The sequence below is a fragment of the Brugia malayi genome (assembly GCF_000002995.4).
Source record: "Brugia malayi strain FR3 genome assembly, contig: Bm_v4_Chr2_contig_001, whole genome shotgun sequence".
Taxonomy (NCBI): domain Eukaryota; kingdom Metazoa; phylum Nematoda; class Chromadorea; order Rhabditida; family Onchocercidae; genus Brugia; species Brugia malayi.
Genome location: NW_025062476.1, coordinates 9,461,920 through 9,480,088, shown reverse-complemented (window position 1 = coordinate 9,480,088; position 18,169 = coordinate 9,461,920). Strand labels below are relative to the sequence as shown.

Sequence of the window (18,169 nt, the reverse complement as noted above, 5' to 3'; positions counted from 1 at the left end):
TATTGTATTTCCAAACAACTATTCGTAACAGTCGGTGGTATCCCAACTTTCGCTCATATGATGCGTTCAGAGGGATCAAATGGCTAGCAACACTTCTCTTTTTCATAAAATTCTAAGCATCAGACATCTTACGATATTACCGAGATGATATTACTACTATTATCACCATTACTATCATTATTACTAGTACCATTATTACCACCATTATCATTATCACCATCACTATCGTTATCACTAGTACCATCATCACTCGCAATTACCTCTTCAGTTCACTAATACTATTACCCATCATCTATTTATTCATGGTTTTTCACTCTATTCCATGTCCTAAAAGCATGACAGAAACAGTGTTAAGATGAACATCTTGAATTTTTGCTCAACATTTTCCCATCTTGTAAGAATAGGCGAAGTAAAAAATGTCAGTATCCATTCTAACATCGATATAAATCAAATCAATATTAGTAGCTTCTGTAACAGTACAATTCGATAGTCAGGAACTTCGTTTTTCGCAACTGTAAAAGAAACCAACTGATCCTGCCAAATGATTTCATCTTGATTTCTTCATTAACATATTAGATCAGAAACAAAACCAAGATGAACGGAAATAATAAAGAATCCCTCTCCCTTTGTTATTTACTAATTTACTACATATACCATAAATTGCTCATGCAAATTCAAACTCTTTATTCCACTTTACTTACTTTCACAATTAATTCTTAGCTATAATCATGTTTTTCAACCAAGGAGAGGTAATAGGAAATAAAATAAACTGAACACAATATTTCTTCACAAAGAATCTTTACTTACTTGACTAGTGTAATGAAGAAATAAAGGTTGACCCTCCACCGCCCCTAGTCCACGCTATCATTTTAAAAGAAATGAAATTTTACAGTTTCATTTAAATAACAGACTGAATGTTCCCAACAACTTCTGCTACATTTACAAAAATAACACATCCCAGTAAGGTAGGTTAAACGATCGGAGCTCTCCCAACTGACTGCTCATCTCCACATCTTCCCATCACCAAGTTATGCCACCATCAAATGTTAGAGCTATAGCAAATGAAACTAAGCAACAAACGTCTCCTACGTGGCTTATTGATATATGTATGTCTAGAACAAGTCCTTGAGACAAATCTTCGACAAACGTCCAACGACGTGCTACCTCGTCTCCACAACGGTAAAAGCATCCATTTGCCTGATGCTTCATATGAGACTAGACAAGCGCTCAATTTCCTTCCTTCAGATAACCGAAAAACTACAAATACGCACTTCACGACATATCACTGTTTGTGTTCCTCTCATACATATACATGAATTATAAATTCAGTATTTTGATACGTATCGAAAGAAAATATAGAAAGTAACAATTATCAAGCAGCGCGCACTTATAGTTTTTCCAAACGCACTCATCTCACCGATACATTGTCAGCGTTGCCAATGAAGAAAGTTCCCATGAAGAGGCAAAAACACTATTTAAACGTATTGTTATCTTACTGAATTGTAAAACATGAAACAAACATAGAAAACTTCCTTACAAGAAAATCTTGATGGCTTAAAAGTAACTTGTTAAATCACATTCAAAATATTCAGTTCTTTTCGGCCAAATTAACCTAACCAAGCAATTAAGAAATTCAGCAAAAAAGATAATTGTAGAAAAGAATTAAGATCACTGATGGAGATACTTATCGAGCCAACGAACGATGTTGATTGCGCAATCTGCCTCTATATCGACTTCTTCCAAAGGATGGCAAGCTTCCGGATACGATAGAATTCTGAATTTCCACAGTAAATGGAACAGTGTTTTAACTATACTTTAAAGATTAAATATTACAATTTCTTTCTTAGAAAAAATACCGGCACAAAAAACTTAATAAAAATCAAGCATACGTCTTAACTTTATTCCTCTTGAAGACTAAAGGATAAAACATCGAAAATTCTACAAAAGAAGAAACTCATTTTTCAAACATTAAACAACTCACTTATTAGGAATTTTGCGCGCATTTAGATTGCGAATGAAAGGTCGATAATGATTTACAACACGTAAATCTTTCTCGCCATTCAAAAGCAGGTATGGTGTGACAACCTAAACCATTAATTCCTAAATAATAGCACTTTTCCTTCCGATAAAAAAAAAAAACTCTACAAAAATTTCGTAAAAGGAATTATCAGTATTATCCATATAGTATTATCTTATTGATAGGACTGGGCAACAATTCAGCTTGACTAGAGATGTTCCAGATACTTTTATTTTACTGGTCCCCACTTATCAACAATTTTTTATTTCGACTATTCATTAAGCGACTATAAGAAGTGCTACATTATTATCCACAGAATCTTCATAAACAAAAGATGAAAAAAATTAAAAACCTTTTCAACATGAACAATGGGTGAACTCCTATACATTTTCTCCCGATCTTTTGCTGTCAACATTTTCCGCCAATCAACTGTCTTCCAACCGAGAGCCTCCACTACTGACCTCAATATCAAAATGCAGTTTGCTATACTGCCAACAAATGCTCATTAATTACATTATCTTTTAAAATTATTAAGCCATTCACACGGCACTGTCTGGATTTCGACATGTTCGAGAAATTTAAACAATGAACACAAAAAAAGAAAAAAAAATCCCAGAAAGTTTTTTTTTGAGAGGATGTGTATTTCATTTCAAACAAAATAAAACAGTAATTGATAATTCTTTCTTTGATCAAGCATGGAGATCAATATAGCATCTGTGGAAAGAAGATATATGCATGATAACAAAAGTAATTTTTTACTTTGCTCTAAAAAAAAAAAAAACTTACCAGTCAGGAATGTCTGATAAATCGTACATCGCTGAAAATTTTAATAATTTAATGAACATTTGTTAATACAACGTATTTATATATTTATTTGCTATTCTAATATAATCTTTTTACACCTCTCAATCTTACACATGAAATAAAGGAATAATCAACATAAACAAGCAAAAATACCAATCAGAAATAAATCAACTATTACGCTGACCATTTTTCATTCTGAAACACTACACTTTTCACCACTATAGAATTCACTTTTTTGCGATATCATTGACTATTAAACTGATACCTGCAATATTTAAAACAGGATTCCGAGCAACGCATACTTTATAGAAGTCCTGAAATTCAAAAACTTAATAACTCTAGCGAGAAAAATAAAAACAATATTTCGACAACATAATCGTTACAGCTGAAAATAGAACAGGAAAGACCAAAACTGGACAGTGAAAATTACGGGAAATTGCCCAATCAGATGGCTGACAATGAAACCACCATGTGAACCACCGTATACTGCGACTCGGGAACGATCTAACCTTGATTCTATGTCCAACACTGTTTGAACAGCAAACTGAAATAGTCTAAAGTAAAAATGAACCAATAGAGGAGTGGAGAGAGGAAAAACTTAATATAAAACTTCGCAAGTGTCATATTAATGAAAATTTACAAAAAAGTAATAAGTCATTGACAAAAATCAAGACCTAAAAATTTGTAAGTCGCACTGAAGCGTTATATTAATGTTATTCTAGAAACAGCTTGACTTACATGAACATCCTTAACGTCCAAATCACCGCAATTACCAAGCAATGAATTCACAAAATCGTTACCAAATCCAAGTGATCCATGATAATTTACAAAAAGCAACGCATAACCGGAGTTCAACAACAGAAGAAGCTCACGAGTCGGCCAACTCAAATACTGACAAACATCAACACAAAAGATGTATAATTCTATTTTTCTTGTCATCTCCAATTTAATTTCTGAATTTTTTCATTGCAAATACACAAAATCGAAGCAGAGATATGATTACATGTTAGCTTTGGAGAAGAAACAATAATAATATAAACAATGGAATAAGGCACCAAGCAACTGTAACACCATGTGGTCCACCGTGAGGTACCACAACTAGTGGAACAATATCAGTTTCATTTGGAATATAGAGTAGGCCTTCATATGCACCTTGAACTGAAAAATGAAAAAATTATAATTTTCTTGAAATATGATGAATGAAAATAATGAAACTTTAATGATAGGAAAAAAAAGCAATTATCAGCTATATCATTATTTGTCCCCTCAATATATAGGTATATTGCTTATGCAAAATTATCTCCAATTACAAAATGCATTTTTGCAACCTTTTCACACTACCTCCTCTATCGAAATCCACTAGCTGCCATGAAAAACCAAGTAATTTCAAACGAACTTCAGCAGCTGAGCTATTATCAAGTTTGGTCCATATAATCTGTAAAATTATAGGTGATTCACACACAATCAGTTGATTTTTCACATGTAATTAAACGACAGCACGTTGTTCAGCAAAAGTATAACATTCAGCATCTCTATCATGCCTCATAACTTTGAAATTTTTAGTGAAACTGCAAAATTTTGGAATAATCGCATAATTTCTCGCGCAAATTAACAACATTTCTCTTTAAGGACACATTTTATTTACTTCAGCAAAAATCAAATACAAGTAAAAAAAAAACTACCATTTCTCCCGAATCAATTTTTGGAATATGACCAACAAGGATAGTTGGGGGACGATTTGGAGAGCTGCAAACCGCTACCACGCAATCCTCATTTACATCAAGCACTGTCCAACTTCCATGGAAGGTACCTAAAGTATACTAAGAAAAATATATACATCACATTAAAAAATGTCTTATAACGAAGACTAACACATTTTACAATCATTGTAACTCAACATGTTGATATTTTAAATGATATTTTAAATGTAATGATATTTTAAAACGATAATTATTAAAACTAGAGTATGAATGAATAAAACAAGCAACTGAAAGAGCATTTTGCTGTTGTTTTTAGCTATTCACTCATCTCTACGCTAAAGAATAACTGAAAAGAAATAAATTCTAAGTAAGCAAACTGTACATACCGTTATTCGTAACTTTCTCTAACTTTCTTGTTTCCGTATTTATAGTTATAATTTCCTGAAAGTCGACAAGAAAAATGAAGAATATGGAATTAATTCTACAATTTCATATTGATGGTTCTAGAAGAAAGCTTGATATACTTGAAAGCTTTCACATTTTATTAATTCTACAAAAAAGGGAACTCACTCTTTTAGAACCCCATACACTTGAAACAAATATTCGTTTACTATCACTGGACCACGGCCTCTCGGCTAACTGTACAGCGTAAAGTCCAGGAAACTGCTGACGATCTAATAAAAGACTCACAATAATGTATAAAATAGAAAAAAGTAAAAAAAAATTCATAATTTTAGTTTCTTTAATAATTTTGTCTCACTCATGACAAACAGTCAACTCGAAAAACGATTTAATGCACACTATTTGTCTGACACTTTTTTACAACAAAATACCAAAAACAGTACCGGTTACTGCACTGACGATGGGAACTAGTAATTGTTGTTCAGTTTTATTCCAATTTATCTAAAAAAATCTAAGTATCCGAAAAAATTTAATATCTTCTTGCAAAAACCTAATTGCAGAATAATATTAACACATCCTAAGTAGTTCAAAAAATGCAAGAACGTTTCATAATACTGGATCAAACAAAACACAGATATGATTGTAGTACATTACAATTAGCAATAATGAACACTAAACTGTTCTTTAAATTTTTTGAAACATAGAAACCGAGATTTCAGACCAAACTACTCAAACATTTTCAGAAAACTTGTGAATGTTTTCACTGGAATTTCTATACGTTTTCCGAGAACTCAAGACTAAAGTTATCGTTCTTCTGCCAATATAATTTCCCATGGAATGAGGGACAAACTCATAAGAAATCAGTTAATATGCAAAACAATTTTACAATAATTAGAACTCACCAACTGACAGGAAACTGAAGCATAATGAGGTCCTCCAGGTTGACGTTGAAAATAAATCAGCTTAGATTTATCTGGAGAAAATGATAATCCTTCGATTGAGACATTTTTATCACTTAATGGAGTTAATTTTGCTGAACTCAGCTCGTAATAGAATAATGTTCCTCTGAAAATTAATCAATATAAAATAAAGCTTGGAAGCTATTACCTGGAACTGAACAATTATATGAACAAACAAACCCTCTGTTGTTGCAATATATCTTTCCCAATTTGACAGGAACATTATGAATCCCAAAGAACACAATTCCTTCATCGTTTGGACTCCAGACACACTGCAATTTTGAAACATAAAAAGTGATCTATATAAACAGTAGAAATAATAATAGCTACTTCAAAGTGGAAAGTTTAAACTGAAATTTCAAAATTACTTAGAGAATTAAATCTGTGACTCAAAAACTAGTCTTTGTTGTTACAATCAGTCTTGAGTTATAATCTGAAACAAAACGCAGAACGTCACCATTGACGCTTCATTTTTCGAAAATATTGAAGCTATAACAGATGAATTTCTTCATTACAGTCATAATTTACTATGATCTCGCTACGATGTTGACAAATTGCAATAAATAATAAATTCGGAAAGATTTATTAAGCAGTGAAACTTAAAACTAACAAAAGTAGGAGTGATAATGTCAGGAATCTGATCCAGTACCGTGATACTGCCACTCATAATATCAAATATAGATAACACTGGCTGCCGAATTTTGTATCGCTGTTCACCCCAGTTTTCAATAAGCTCATATTTGTCGCCCTATTAAAATTGTTATTGTGTAATCAGTATGAAAAACAGTTTCATTATAGCTATAGTGACTTGTTACAATTAGCTTTTATTGATTATAAAGAAACTGTTTTTTAGAAACTCTGGATTATTAATTCTAAAACGCTTTCGATTTAAATCCTTAAATGTCTCCAGTACATTGTAACATCTAATTAACAATAGTAATGATATAAATCATCATTGGCTGAAAGCTGTCACTGATAAGATCAAGGAGTTACAGAAAAGATTAAAGATTAATCATTTCAACATTGATACTTGAGCCTTTATAAGAATTCCCTATATATCTGCTCTAAAGAATCACTAATGCCAATTAGTATGAAGCACATTGTCGAGAAATTGCATGCCGATAGATGTTGAGTTCACTCACAACATTGGAATCGAGAAAGTTCTCTTCGTTAGTCCAGTCTAATTCGGTATCATAGTATTCTTTTTTTTTAACTAACTTTTCAGCTGCATATAGTAAATGACCCTCACCATTAGACCATTTCAAGCCACCAAATTCATCTGAAAGAAATTTTTTTCACATTTCTAATAAGTATCGCCTTATTCAATGACAAATTGAACTTAAAAAATGAGAAAGAGAAAAAGAAAGTTTGGAAACACATGGTCCCAATTTTTTATTGCTTCAAAATGACATTAAAAGCAACGACAGCACGATAACTGCAATGCCAAAATCATACAAAGACGTAAATATAATAAATTTCACCAAAACGAATTATAAGGATTTCACTGATTTAGTACTTCATTCAGTTATCTTTTTTATTTTTCTTATTGACTAATGAAAAAGCATTTTCCTAACACCAGAAAATGTTCACTGTCATAATGAAATACAAAAAAAAAGTAAGATGGTTAAATAGTAATTCTAGGGAGTTAAAAAAGATCACTTACCATCACTATAAATTAAACCATGCTTTTTTGGTGATATTAAATCAGTACAGCAAATTTCAATATGCTCTTTCTGATCAAATACCTAAAAATTCAAAAATCTGATGTGACTTGTAGCTGTACCGAATCCAATAAAATTCTAAACTGGATTTCATCCTTGATGTCTACTTGTTTTCCTCAAACTGTTTAAAAGAAATGTCACAGAGCTCAAAAAGTGGCAAGAGTAAAGCTATTAAATGCTGTAAGCCAATCCTATGTTATTATAAGTTAAGGTTTGTTCAGCTTGCTTATGACAATAAAAGGAACTTTCAAAATTAACAAACCTTAATGTATTGCTTCTTTTCCTTACCATCATGCAAACTGATAAGTGTAGCACATCTTGAATCGCTGTATGAAAAAGCTATTAGTTCTTCCCTTAAAAAAAAAAATGCTTGAATAAAAGAATAAAAAATCTCTTTAGATTTAGGCAGAAAATAATGATAATGAAAATTTTTTTATCAAAAATTCTTTTATTTCTTACTACTTAAAAAATTTTACTGAAAGTAAAACTCTTAATATTCATCTCTCCTTTCTTATTAAAATAATAGTTGGGATGTAAAAAACACTCTATGCTAGTGAGAGGTAGCGATGTTGTCGAAATAAGTTCATATATGTTCGCTTCATCTGTTTTCGACATGATCAAACTTGAACGCTGCATTTTCACCGATTTTTTTAACTCCAGTGCACTATTGGTCCAAATTGAAGAAATCTAAACATATGAAAGAATATATGAAAATGTACAGACGAATAATCCGAAGAAATTGGCGCTCATTAATTTATTTACAAGTTCCATATACTATTTTCTCCATCGTTAACAGACACAAATTTTAAACAAACATGTTTATAGTGAGATTCTGACTCAATCTGATGATTTTCCCTAGATCCTAATAAAGGGACAAATAAAAAAGGCAACGAAAAATGATATCAAATAAGATCATAAAATGTTACATTCAGAAATGTAATAAAAACAAATATACGGAAATGATAAACACACTTCAAAATATTTTCCTTGACGTCGTAAGCGAGCACTTTGCGGTAACGGAACCTAAAACAAACAATATGCTGATACAGAAATAAGAATACCAATCGACATTTTCTAAATAACTGCGATGAATAGCTTGAAATAAGTTACGAATAATTACCTGAGCAATATCACAGTAAAGATCCTTGAGTTTCTCCAAAGCTCTTAAGGTCACTGAGGTTGTATCCATTTGCAGGCTAAAATAACATGAAACTCTTCCTCTCTGGTATATTTAACACTATAGAAATAGGATGGATGCAAACCGTTCTCCTCCACATACGATAAAAAAAAGAAAAGGGTGTCACCTGCCCACAAAAAACAATTGTTGACATCAAAACAAAAGTTTCCATGTTTCATCTTACATAAATAGCATTTCAAGATTTTAAGCATGAAAGTGATGGTGAATGGTAAAGTAATGACTATCCCTACTGGTATCAGCTACAGTCTCAGAGACATATGATTATAATCTAAAGCGATTTAACATCACAAAATAGATGATATACGAAGCATGTTCGATTGAAATCTAAACTGTCATTTCATTAATTACCTCTGGTCACTCATTGTAAACTGCTGACGAGTCGTGGCAAACTAGCACGTGTTTCTTCTCTCAACGTTCGACAGGGCAATCAATGCAACGGAAAGACGTAAAACAAAACAGACGTATAGGTAAACATGCACACACCTGTCGCCCCCGTTGAACGATTTTGGAAGTGCGTTGTATGGACAGAATGCAACAGTTTCGTCCATCGTCATACAATTCTTGCATGATTTCATCGGACGTCATAGTTAACTATCTGATCAACCGATTATCGGCATGGATGTGACATTGTGATTGTCAGCTAAGGTCTGCTTGTTTAGCTTAAACTTGAGTGACTAGGATGATACAATGCTCTTCGAACGGTTTATATATTTCTGAACTCGTATAAAATGAACTCAGAATTTTATATTACCAAAAAAACTTTTGCGTCCTGAATTAGTTTTTCAATCAAAAATCAAAAAGATCTGGAAATTAATTGTTGGCTTTTTTAGATGCCAATTCCATATGGTATTCATTCAGTCATCGATTTGCAAAATATAATTCATTTCGATTAATTCCTTTGTATGTCATTCTTTTTATTTGCAATGCTAACGGCAAGACCTTTCGGAATATTTCTTAATGTCACAGTACTTTCTGTTATTTCTTCAGAAAAAACTTATTGGAATGTTGACAACATCAAAAAATTCTCAAAAAATTTGAAAGATTTGTTACAAAGAATTAAAAAAAAACATATAAATGTATTTCAACTTCATTACTATACCATTATCACTGTTTCTCAGCTAACATTTAACTCCTTGTAATCGGTGTAACCAATCTCTGAGATAAATAATAAAACATTTTCACAGCAGATTTCGGTGAGTGTTTACTAATGCAAATATCTTTTAAAGTTTCACTTACAACGAATTCTCCATATGTCACAGATGGAATGCTTCCTTATTTTTAGTGTCAGTAGTGACATCAACTAAAATAAGCAAACATTCTTTATACTTATAAAAATACACAGCCTCAAGCCTTATTTTCCTCTATGCAAAATTTCATGAATACTTTTTGAATGGAATTATTCTTGACATATCTTTAATCACATTTCATTACATCTAGCTTATCTGAAATGATTTCTTGCTTTATCATTCAACAGAAAGGACTTATCTTACCTCAGGCAAACTTGACATCACTTTTAATTTGAATATAATCTTAGCATATCTTATTCGTAAATATTTTATGAAAAGATTCGAACGAGTTTACTCATTTTTATTCTTACAGTTTACTGGTATTTTTGACCCTTGTTTATTCATAGCTAATATCTATGTTTAACTAATTTTGTTATTCCCAAAATGGATTCATTTTGCTTCTGAATAATTTTCTTTCTTGGACTTCAGTGATAAAAATTCTGTTTTGTTTTGTAAAGGAAAGTTCAGAAATTGAATATCTTAGTTATACCAATTACACATTTCATTTACAGTTTATGTAAAGCATTGGCTATTTGAATAGCTTCCAAATCTTTATTAAACTAAAATTTTAAATCATCCCTAAAAATTCATTCACCGGTAATCGTTGAAGGCATGCATTAGCTGCACTAGTTCGTTTGCAAATGGTCTCCATGACAAGTTGCTTTTTTGCTTGGTTATAAGGTTTTACTTATTAAAGGCTTCTTAAAGAAATTCATTGTCTCATTTTGTTGCTATACTGTCTCTATGACAAATAATATTCATTCATTTCATGATTTCAATGCCTTTGTCATTAAATGTTTTAAAATTGCTCACAGAAAAATTCAAATTACAATTTTTTAACTTTTTGTTGAATATACCTGCAGATGGAATGATATTGACTCTACGACATCTTCTTTTTTCATGGGAAAAAACTTAACACTGATCAAAGGCTTAAGCTCTTTCATGATTTCTTGACACTTTTTGAAATGTCTTCTAAATATGGTATTGCTACTATTTAAATTTTCCACGAATACGTTCTCTTTTCTTTATATTTTAAATCCATATTTGTTTTAACTTAAAATTTAATAAATTTTTAGACTACTTTTTGAATGCATAAGTCATTGTTTGTTGGAAGGTTATGTTTAGGGAAAAATTATAGATAACAGAATATAGCAAGGAATAATAAATCTAATGTTGAATTTTTAATAAAGTTTTTATTTTCACTGTTTTCCGAGTTTATTAATATTTAATTATTAGGAGTACTTCATTCTTTTTATTCATTTTAATCAATTTGAAGATAAGAATAAAAACAAGAAATACCGGTTAATTTAATTCAACGACATGAGGCGTTCGGAAATTTTGATATTTAATTTCACTACCATTTGCTTAGGTTTACAAACAGAAATGATTTAGTCTTTTAAACATAGCAAGTCAAAATTTGAAATCCAGAGAATTTCTCGATACCCTTCGAGAAAAAAGCATACTTTAAAAAATTTTGAGGTCGTATAAGTAACTTATATTCTACATTGACCACAAAATTTCCTTTCAGCGTTGGTCAAGAAAACCAATTGAAGATGAGTATATTTCATGACTGTTTGAAAAGTAACTACTCTTCTAAGGATCCGAAGCAACGGACTATTAATAACCAAGCACTAAACTAAGTAGTTTAAGAGAAGCTGTCATGTCAATAACAAAGCATTTGATAAATTATCACTTAACACTTTTTGTTTTTGTGATTTACTGTAATTACTTCCTTTAGCCAAATTAACTTTACTGATAAGATAGTCATAGTATATTCGCATGTCACCGTAAAGTCTTTTGATATCGTTTAGTTTCATTTAAAATTTGAAGGATGGAATATGAGAGTTTTGTTTCACTTTCTAATTGTGAAGTCATGCAAGATGATCAGATGCGCTGAAGTTTTATTTTCAAGGTGAAAAAGATTTTGAAATGGAAATCTGTTCAACCTCCACATTGAAGCATCTAGAAGAAATGATTTGCTTTGTTCAAACGTTAAGCGCAATTCAAAATAGAAATTTGCTGATTCTGATTTGATTTAATTTTACTATTGACGTTAAATGAATTTCTTTGTATTGATAACCGTCATACATGCCTGAACCGAAGAAAGAAAAGAAAAAGCTTATCTTGTAGGGCATTTAAACAAATAATAGATAGTAATTTCGATTATTTATTACCTTCAAATACAATTAATTTCGAGAGTTTACCTGCAGTGTGCAACTGAGAAAAGTTTGACATATCCAAGGTCAAGGTGAAATGAAAAAGATAACAATGCTTGTTAATAGACAACAGGAATCAATAATGGAAAAAGTAGCATTGTTCTGGTTGAATCCTAAATCATTTATGTTTAGGTGTGCATTTTTTCGTTTGTTAATGAGAAAAATTCTACAGCATCAAATTAAATTCGTCGATTTGTCTTTTTGCAATGCAAAATAATTTCATTAAAAAAAACGCAGTTACGAAACTGAAAAGGAAAGGAAAAATGATGTGAAAGGATCAAAAAACTATCAATATTTGTGAAATTTGAAGCCAAACTTGGCTGAAAAAATTTATGCGAAATTAGCTGAGTCAAGCTTAATATCAATTTAGCCGTTATACTCGGTGATAATTAGTTTTACTTTTGTCATTGTTGTCAGCTATTAACAGCCAGAAGTGTTTCATTTAGTGCATCAAAATTTTTTATTCCCTAAAATACTTGAAATTTCCGAAAATTTCTTATATTGCTATCAATTAGCTATCAACGATGTAACCAAAGGTCCTGAAAACAGGAAAGAATGAAAAATTAGGTAACAACGGAACGAAAAAGAAAAATCTGAATTCCTTGTGGAACTGTTATTTAGAATAAATTTCAATTTATCACATATTGAATTTATCCATACACTTCTCAGTTTTCTATGAAAATTATACCATACCTTAATTTTCATTTTTTTCTACGCAGCAGCTCATATATGTGGCGCATATAATCTCGAACATTTTTCATGTAATTATTATGTTTTCTTTGTTAATAAAGATTTAGGTTTTATTTTAAGGTATCTTTTGTCTACTAATACTACTACTACTTTCGAAATTTGTCAAAAATTTAGTATGTACCAGAATTTGTGCTTCTTAATCATTTAATAGATTGATTTAGATTACATGTGTTATATCTTTTAGAACATTAGTGATAATTTTTAACAATGCAGATCTTATACTGTACAAAAAAATATATGCATTTTGATCAACCGTTGGAATAGCTATGAATTTGATATCTAACGACGAGAAACTGAGATAATAAGATAAGACAATCAAGGACCAGGATAATGATAACTTCAAGAAGATAAGAATCTGATAGACTGATTACTTGCACTCCTTGTTATTTTTTGAAAACAATGCTTACATCCTCGTAATTTATATTACGAAACTCTGAACGTATACTACTGGAAATCATTAACCCCTAAATTGCATACCGGGACTGTATCCGGAATGAAGGATTGGAGCTAACTTTTAAGTCGGCAAAAGTAGATGATTTGCTCGATAGTTACAGAATATTATTAGCATTTTCAATATATCGCATTAGTGATGAAAATTAAAGTAAAGACAATGTTTAAAAGTAACATTTTATGTTAAGCATTGATTCATATGAACAAATTCTAGGTCCAAATATTTCTCATCTCATAGAATCAAAAAATTAATGACATCAGTATGACAACATAATGCAAACTTAATTAACGAGGAGTAACTTCAAATAAAATCTTCACAATTGAAATCTTATATTGAACAAGTTGAAATTCATTTCATATGCTAATTACATTCAACTGATCATTCGTCGTTGCTGATAAAATATCTTCTGACCATGTTCGGAAATCCCTTTTTAGGATACATTAGATGGCTTCTGGTTTCAAGGTGTTTGTTATATTCATGTCACTGCTTCTCACTATCATTCCATGTCAAGAGGTATTACTTTTTTCTTGCTTCATTAATCAGAGACCGTAAACCGCGTTACATAATAGCACTCTCGATATATTCTTTTTTTTAACCCTAACAAAATTTGATATTTGACTAATCGCCTTAGGAAAAGAAAAGCATTAGTTAGAGCTATACGAAGTGAAAATATTCAAATTGCCAATTTATGTTTTTCATTTTGGTACTATTTACTTTCTGAAATATAGCAACTGTTAGCTTTGATGCAAATTTAATTAAGAAGAATATTATTTTCATTTTTTTCTAAAAATTGTTAACTAATGAATTTACTAATTTATCTAACTTTCATATTTCTTTTTCAAAATCATTTACAGATAACAGATGAAAGTTTAGACAGACATGATTCATCAGTATTTGGAAAACGAGCCAAATTTGCATTTGCAAAAAGACATCCTTCGAGATTTGCATTTGCTAAGCGATATGATGATGAGGTGAGCTCTAAGCAGGGCTACTTTTATTGAATTTATTTAAAGTTTATTATTGTCTAATTACTTTTTGTAAAACATTCTTATTCTGAATCTGCAACCAGTCCTTTTGCAAGTTGCAAATGAAATAATTTATACGCAACACTTTCGATACTTTTTAAGCTATCAGTAAACTAAGATTTATTACAGTTTTTTTGTGATAACACTTTAGAGAAAAACCAAGTAAAAAACTTTAATATAAAACCAAACACGCGTTGTAACAATCTGTCATCTAAATTTGTGTCAGTTGTCAACATTTCTGAAAAATAAACAATAAGCAGGATTATTGGAGGGTATCAACATTCAATTCCCGCTAACGTCGCTTTATGCTAAATTTTGGTGGAAAGTTCAGCACAAATTTACTCAGATAGATTTTCCGCTGGTATCCATTAGTAAAAATTGTCATCCATCCATCTATTTATGTTTCCAGTTCTGAATTATTGGTTTCGGATTGGAGCTATTAAATACAATTAATTCCATCATCAACTATTTTTGCAGGATGTGAACTACTATGACAAAAAGGCAATGCATTTCGAGTCTCCCATACATCCTACGCGTAATTTTGCATTCGCAAAACGTGGTCCTTACTTATCATTCGCTTGAAAATTCAGTTTTAAATTTTACTGCTGATTGTATTATTTTTTACTTTCGTGATGGCAGTCAATGTATCGTTATTGTTCTTAATGCCGTAATAAAAGGTTGATTATACTGTGAGATTTGTACTATTCTCCATTCTTTCTTCATCGCAATGTTCATTCTATTAGAGAATCTTCCGGAATTTACTAAAAGTGCAAATATTTTTAGTTGCAGATAAAATCAATTTTTTCTTATTTTGTTTAATTATTTAAAAAAAAAGAAATCAGAAATGGCATTTGCTAAATTTTAGTAAGAAAAAATTAAGTTATCTGAAGATTAAAAAATTTATGAACTTTGTTTCTTTGATAAATTTTCTTCTGATAACTTTTCATCATGTAAGTGGTATGTATATGATATGCGCAATTCGTCAACAAAAAAAAGAGTCAATTCATTTTTTTAATTATTACTTATCGTTGTTTCCAATAAAGAAAATTAATCATTGAAAAAAAGTAACTGAGTATTGAAAAAAAAAAAGTAACTGAGTACTGCTATTACAAAGCATTTATGTTTTCAGTAATAGTTATCATCATCATTATCACTTCTATTGTTATTGTTAGCTTCATTGTCTAGCTTCGTTTAAAAGCATTTATCAGTTTATACTGTAAAATTAGCATACAACGATAAAGCATTTAGGTGTTAACAGAGCTCTTTATTGAAAAATGTCAGCATACTGGGAATTCTGAAGTTTGTTGTGCTGTATAGCATTTCAGGTCGAAAATGTTAGAAGCACGTATTCTATTTAGTCGAGAATTTAAGATTGGGAATGAACGACGTGTTTTATTGTTTACATCTTCTCATATTATAGTATATTTATATGTTTCTTAGCAGAATAATAATTATTATGACCTACAATGCTAATATGCAATGCTAATTAACCACATTACACGCTGATTGGTTAATTACAAACATATCCAAGACAGTGCCGTACGTCTCCATTTCGAATAAATTGGAGAGAATGTCGCTTTTGTCATTTTGACCTTTTAGCTTTGATTGAACAACCTGCCATCTATTCGTCTGTTTATAGCACAATTTATCAAAAAGCTGTTTCTATTTCTCTTTGTCAATATAAGATAGGAAGAAATACCGTGAGATGATAGAGATTGCTACCTGGAAGACCGGTTTTATCATCAGAGATCCAATAACAGAATGAAGTTCCTTTTTGGTTGTTCAAAACTTCTGGTAAGCATTTAGCTTTTTGTGTTCTTCGTCCAGCATTTTCTTATCATATCTCTAGGCGTAATATTTTGAATAGAAGAGTCAGAAACTAAAGTAAAGTTATGATTGGCTTTCTAGGTACTATCGCGAGACCGACATGCATTCAATGCTTATCAGTAGTGATAATTCGACAACAGCAACATCAATAAAATCACCGACAGTATGTGGTGTTACTACTGCTAGTACCACTGATTTCAATAACCAATGTGATTTTGAATTTAGTCGGAAATTTGAAGAATGGTTCAAGGTTTGCTCTTTTATCGATTATATAAACATTTTTTTTCTACCATTTAATGCAAACTTATTATGTTATCAAGAAAAGATATATGTGCTACGCAGAATAATCAGCACTAATTCTTATAGACCATAGAAGAAAGTGAACGTATCAGTAGTGATCAAGCACTATGGAAGTGGTACGATCAGAATGACAATTCTGGTCTCTTACCTGGTCTCGATGATGACAACAAGCAACAATTAACAAGCTTAATTTTTACTTTCCTCTTAAACATTTCTTATTGCTAAATCTGTGCAGCATTCTTAAAGAAAATTTAAATTTTATTTTGAAACCTATTTTGAAGAGTTGGAAATTTGACAGACTAACATAGTTCGAAGTTTACATATCCAGAATGGAAGGAATATTTAGCACGTACGGGTACGAATCAGTTAGGTGGTATATATGCTAACGGACGTCCACTACCAGTACATCTTCGGGAACGTATTATCCAAATGGCTGCTTCAGGAACTAAACCTTGTCAGATATCACGACAATTGCGAATATCACACGGTTGTGTCTCAAAAATCTTGTCCAGGTGTCTTAAATTGCTTGGACACAACTCATCGCTTTTAACCCAACTTTCGAAATATGAAATTCTTTTATTCTGGTAGTTTTCTTTTTTACTAAATCTTAAAAAAATTTGTTTTGTACAGATATCGCGATACGGGCTCAATCCGACCTGGCAAAATTGGCGGTTCAAAACCTAAAAAATCGCTTCCCCAGGTCTTATTATTTTAAAAATTCGAATTTAAAGCGATATAGAAATTTATATCGTCATTTTAATCAATAACTTTTATGTTGATTAATATGTATGCAATAAGTTATGCGATGATCCCTTATTATAGTAAAAGAAAGCAAATGAATGTAAAGGAACATTTTCAAACCTTTCAAAGTTGTTCATTGCTAACTTAATTTAAGTTATTGCAAAATATGATCCATCGCGCCGCAGCACACTTTTTTTTCGTTATAAATCTCACTTTCTTGTAATCTATTTCATTTGCTGATTGCGATAGACAAGATGATAAGCTTAAAATGAGAAGTATCCCGCTGTACTCGATAATAATAAAATCAAAAAAGGTGGTGACAGCAATTGCGATTTACAAACATTGTCGACCGTCGATGTATTCGTGGGAGATTCGTAGTCGGCTTATCAGTGATGGCGTTTGCAGTGCATTCAATGTTCCAAGTATTTCTTCGATTAGCAGGCAAGCAGGATTGAAAGTATTAATTATTTAATCTAAAGGGAAAGGACGATGATAAGGAAAGCTGAACCACACGGTCTGTCATAAATACTTTCGCACCAAATTCTTGACTTTTGAAACTTCCAAGATTGTCAAGTTTCCATTCGGTAATCAAATTGGAAACTAATATTTTAAACAAAACTATTCATTTTTCCGTTTTTAAGATAATTTTAGGATAATTAGGACAAAACTTGGCATCAAGAAGCGAATTGATTCAATTGATACTAGACCATTAACAGTCACTGAAGCGAATACCTACTACCAGACGCCAATACTAGAACGAGAATATTTGTGA

The 18,169-nt window shown here is 31.1% G+C and overlaps 3 protein-coding genes across 3 annotated transcripts; 2 read left to right on the top strand and 1 right to left on the bottom strand.

Annotated features, from left to right (window-relative positions):
* Positions 1 to 1,668: 1,668 nt before the first annotated feature.
* Bm5352 (Uncharacterized protein) lies at positions 1,669 to 8,792 on the bottom strand (the record flags this gene model as incomplete). The annotated part of the gene is made up of 22 exons (XM_043079053.1): positions 1,669 to 1,774; positions 1,982 to 2,085; positions 2,370 to 2,478; positions 2,804 to 2,834; positions 3,087 to 3,135; positions 3,252 to 3,365; positions 3,560 to 3,704; positions 3,877 to 3,979; positions 4,163 to 4,256; positions 4,504 to 4,631; positions 4,908 to 4,962; positions 5,092 to 5,195; positions 5,367 to 5,424; positions 5,826 to 5,988; positions 6,063 to 6,154; positions 6,493 to 6,630; positions 7,025 to 7,161; positions 7,546 to 7,627; positions 7,866 to 7,956; positions 8,148 to 8,290; positions 8,576 to 8,626; positions 8,724 to 8,792. The coding sequence occupies 22 exons, from the start codon at positions 8,790 to 8,792 to the stop codon at positions 1,669 to 1,671; spliced, it is 2,166 nt and encodes a 721-aa protein (XP_042934987.1).
* A 5,156-nt stretch (positions 8,793 to 13,948) lies between these two features.
* On the top strand, positions 13,949 to 15,111 carry Bm9830 (Uncharacterized protein; the record flags this gene model as incomplete). The annotated part of the gene is made up of 3 exons (XM_001900048.1): positions 13,949 to 14,017; positions 14,359 to 14,475; positions 15,007 to 15,111. The coding sequence occupies 3 exons, from the start codon at positions 13,949 to 13,951 to the stop codon at positions 15,109 to 15,111; spliced, it is 291 nt and encodes a 96-aa protein (XP_001900083.1).
* A 1,345-nt stretch (positions 15,112 to 16,456) lies between these two features.
* Positions 16,457 to 18,169, top strand: Bm9831 (Uncharacterized protein; the record flags this gene model as incomplete). Its single annotated transcript, XM_043079052.1, has 6 exons — positions 16,457 to 16,606; positions 16,723 to 16,807; positions 16,985 to 17,168; positions 17,287 to 17,356; positions 17,711 to 17,838; positions 18,049 to 18,169. The coding sequence occupies 6 exons, from the start codon at positions 16,457 to 16,459 to the stop codon at positions 18,167 to 18,169; spliced, it is 738 nt and encodes a 245-aa protein (XP_042934986.1).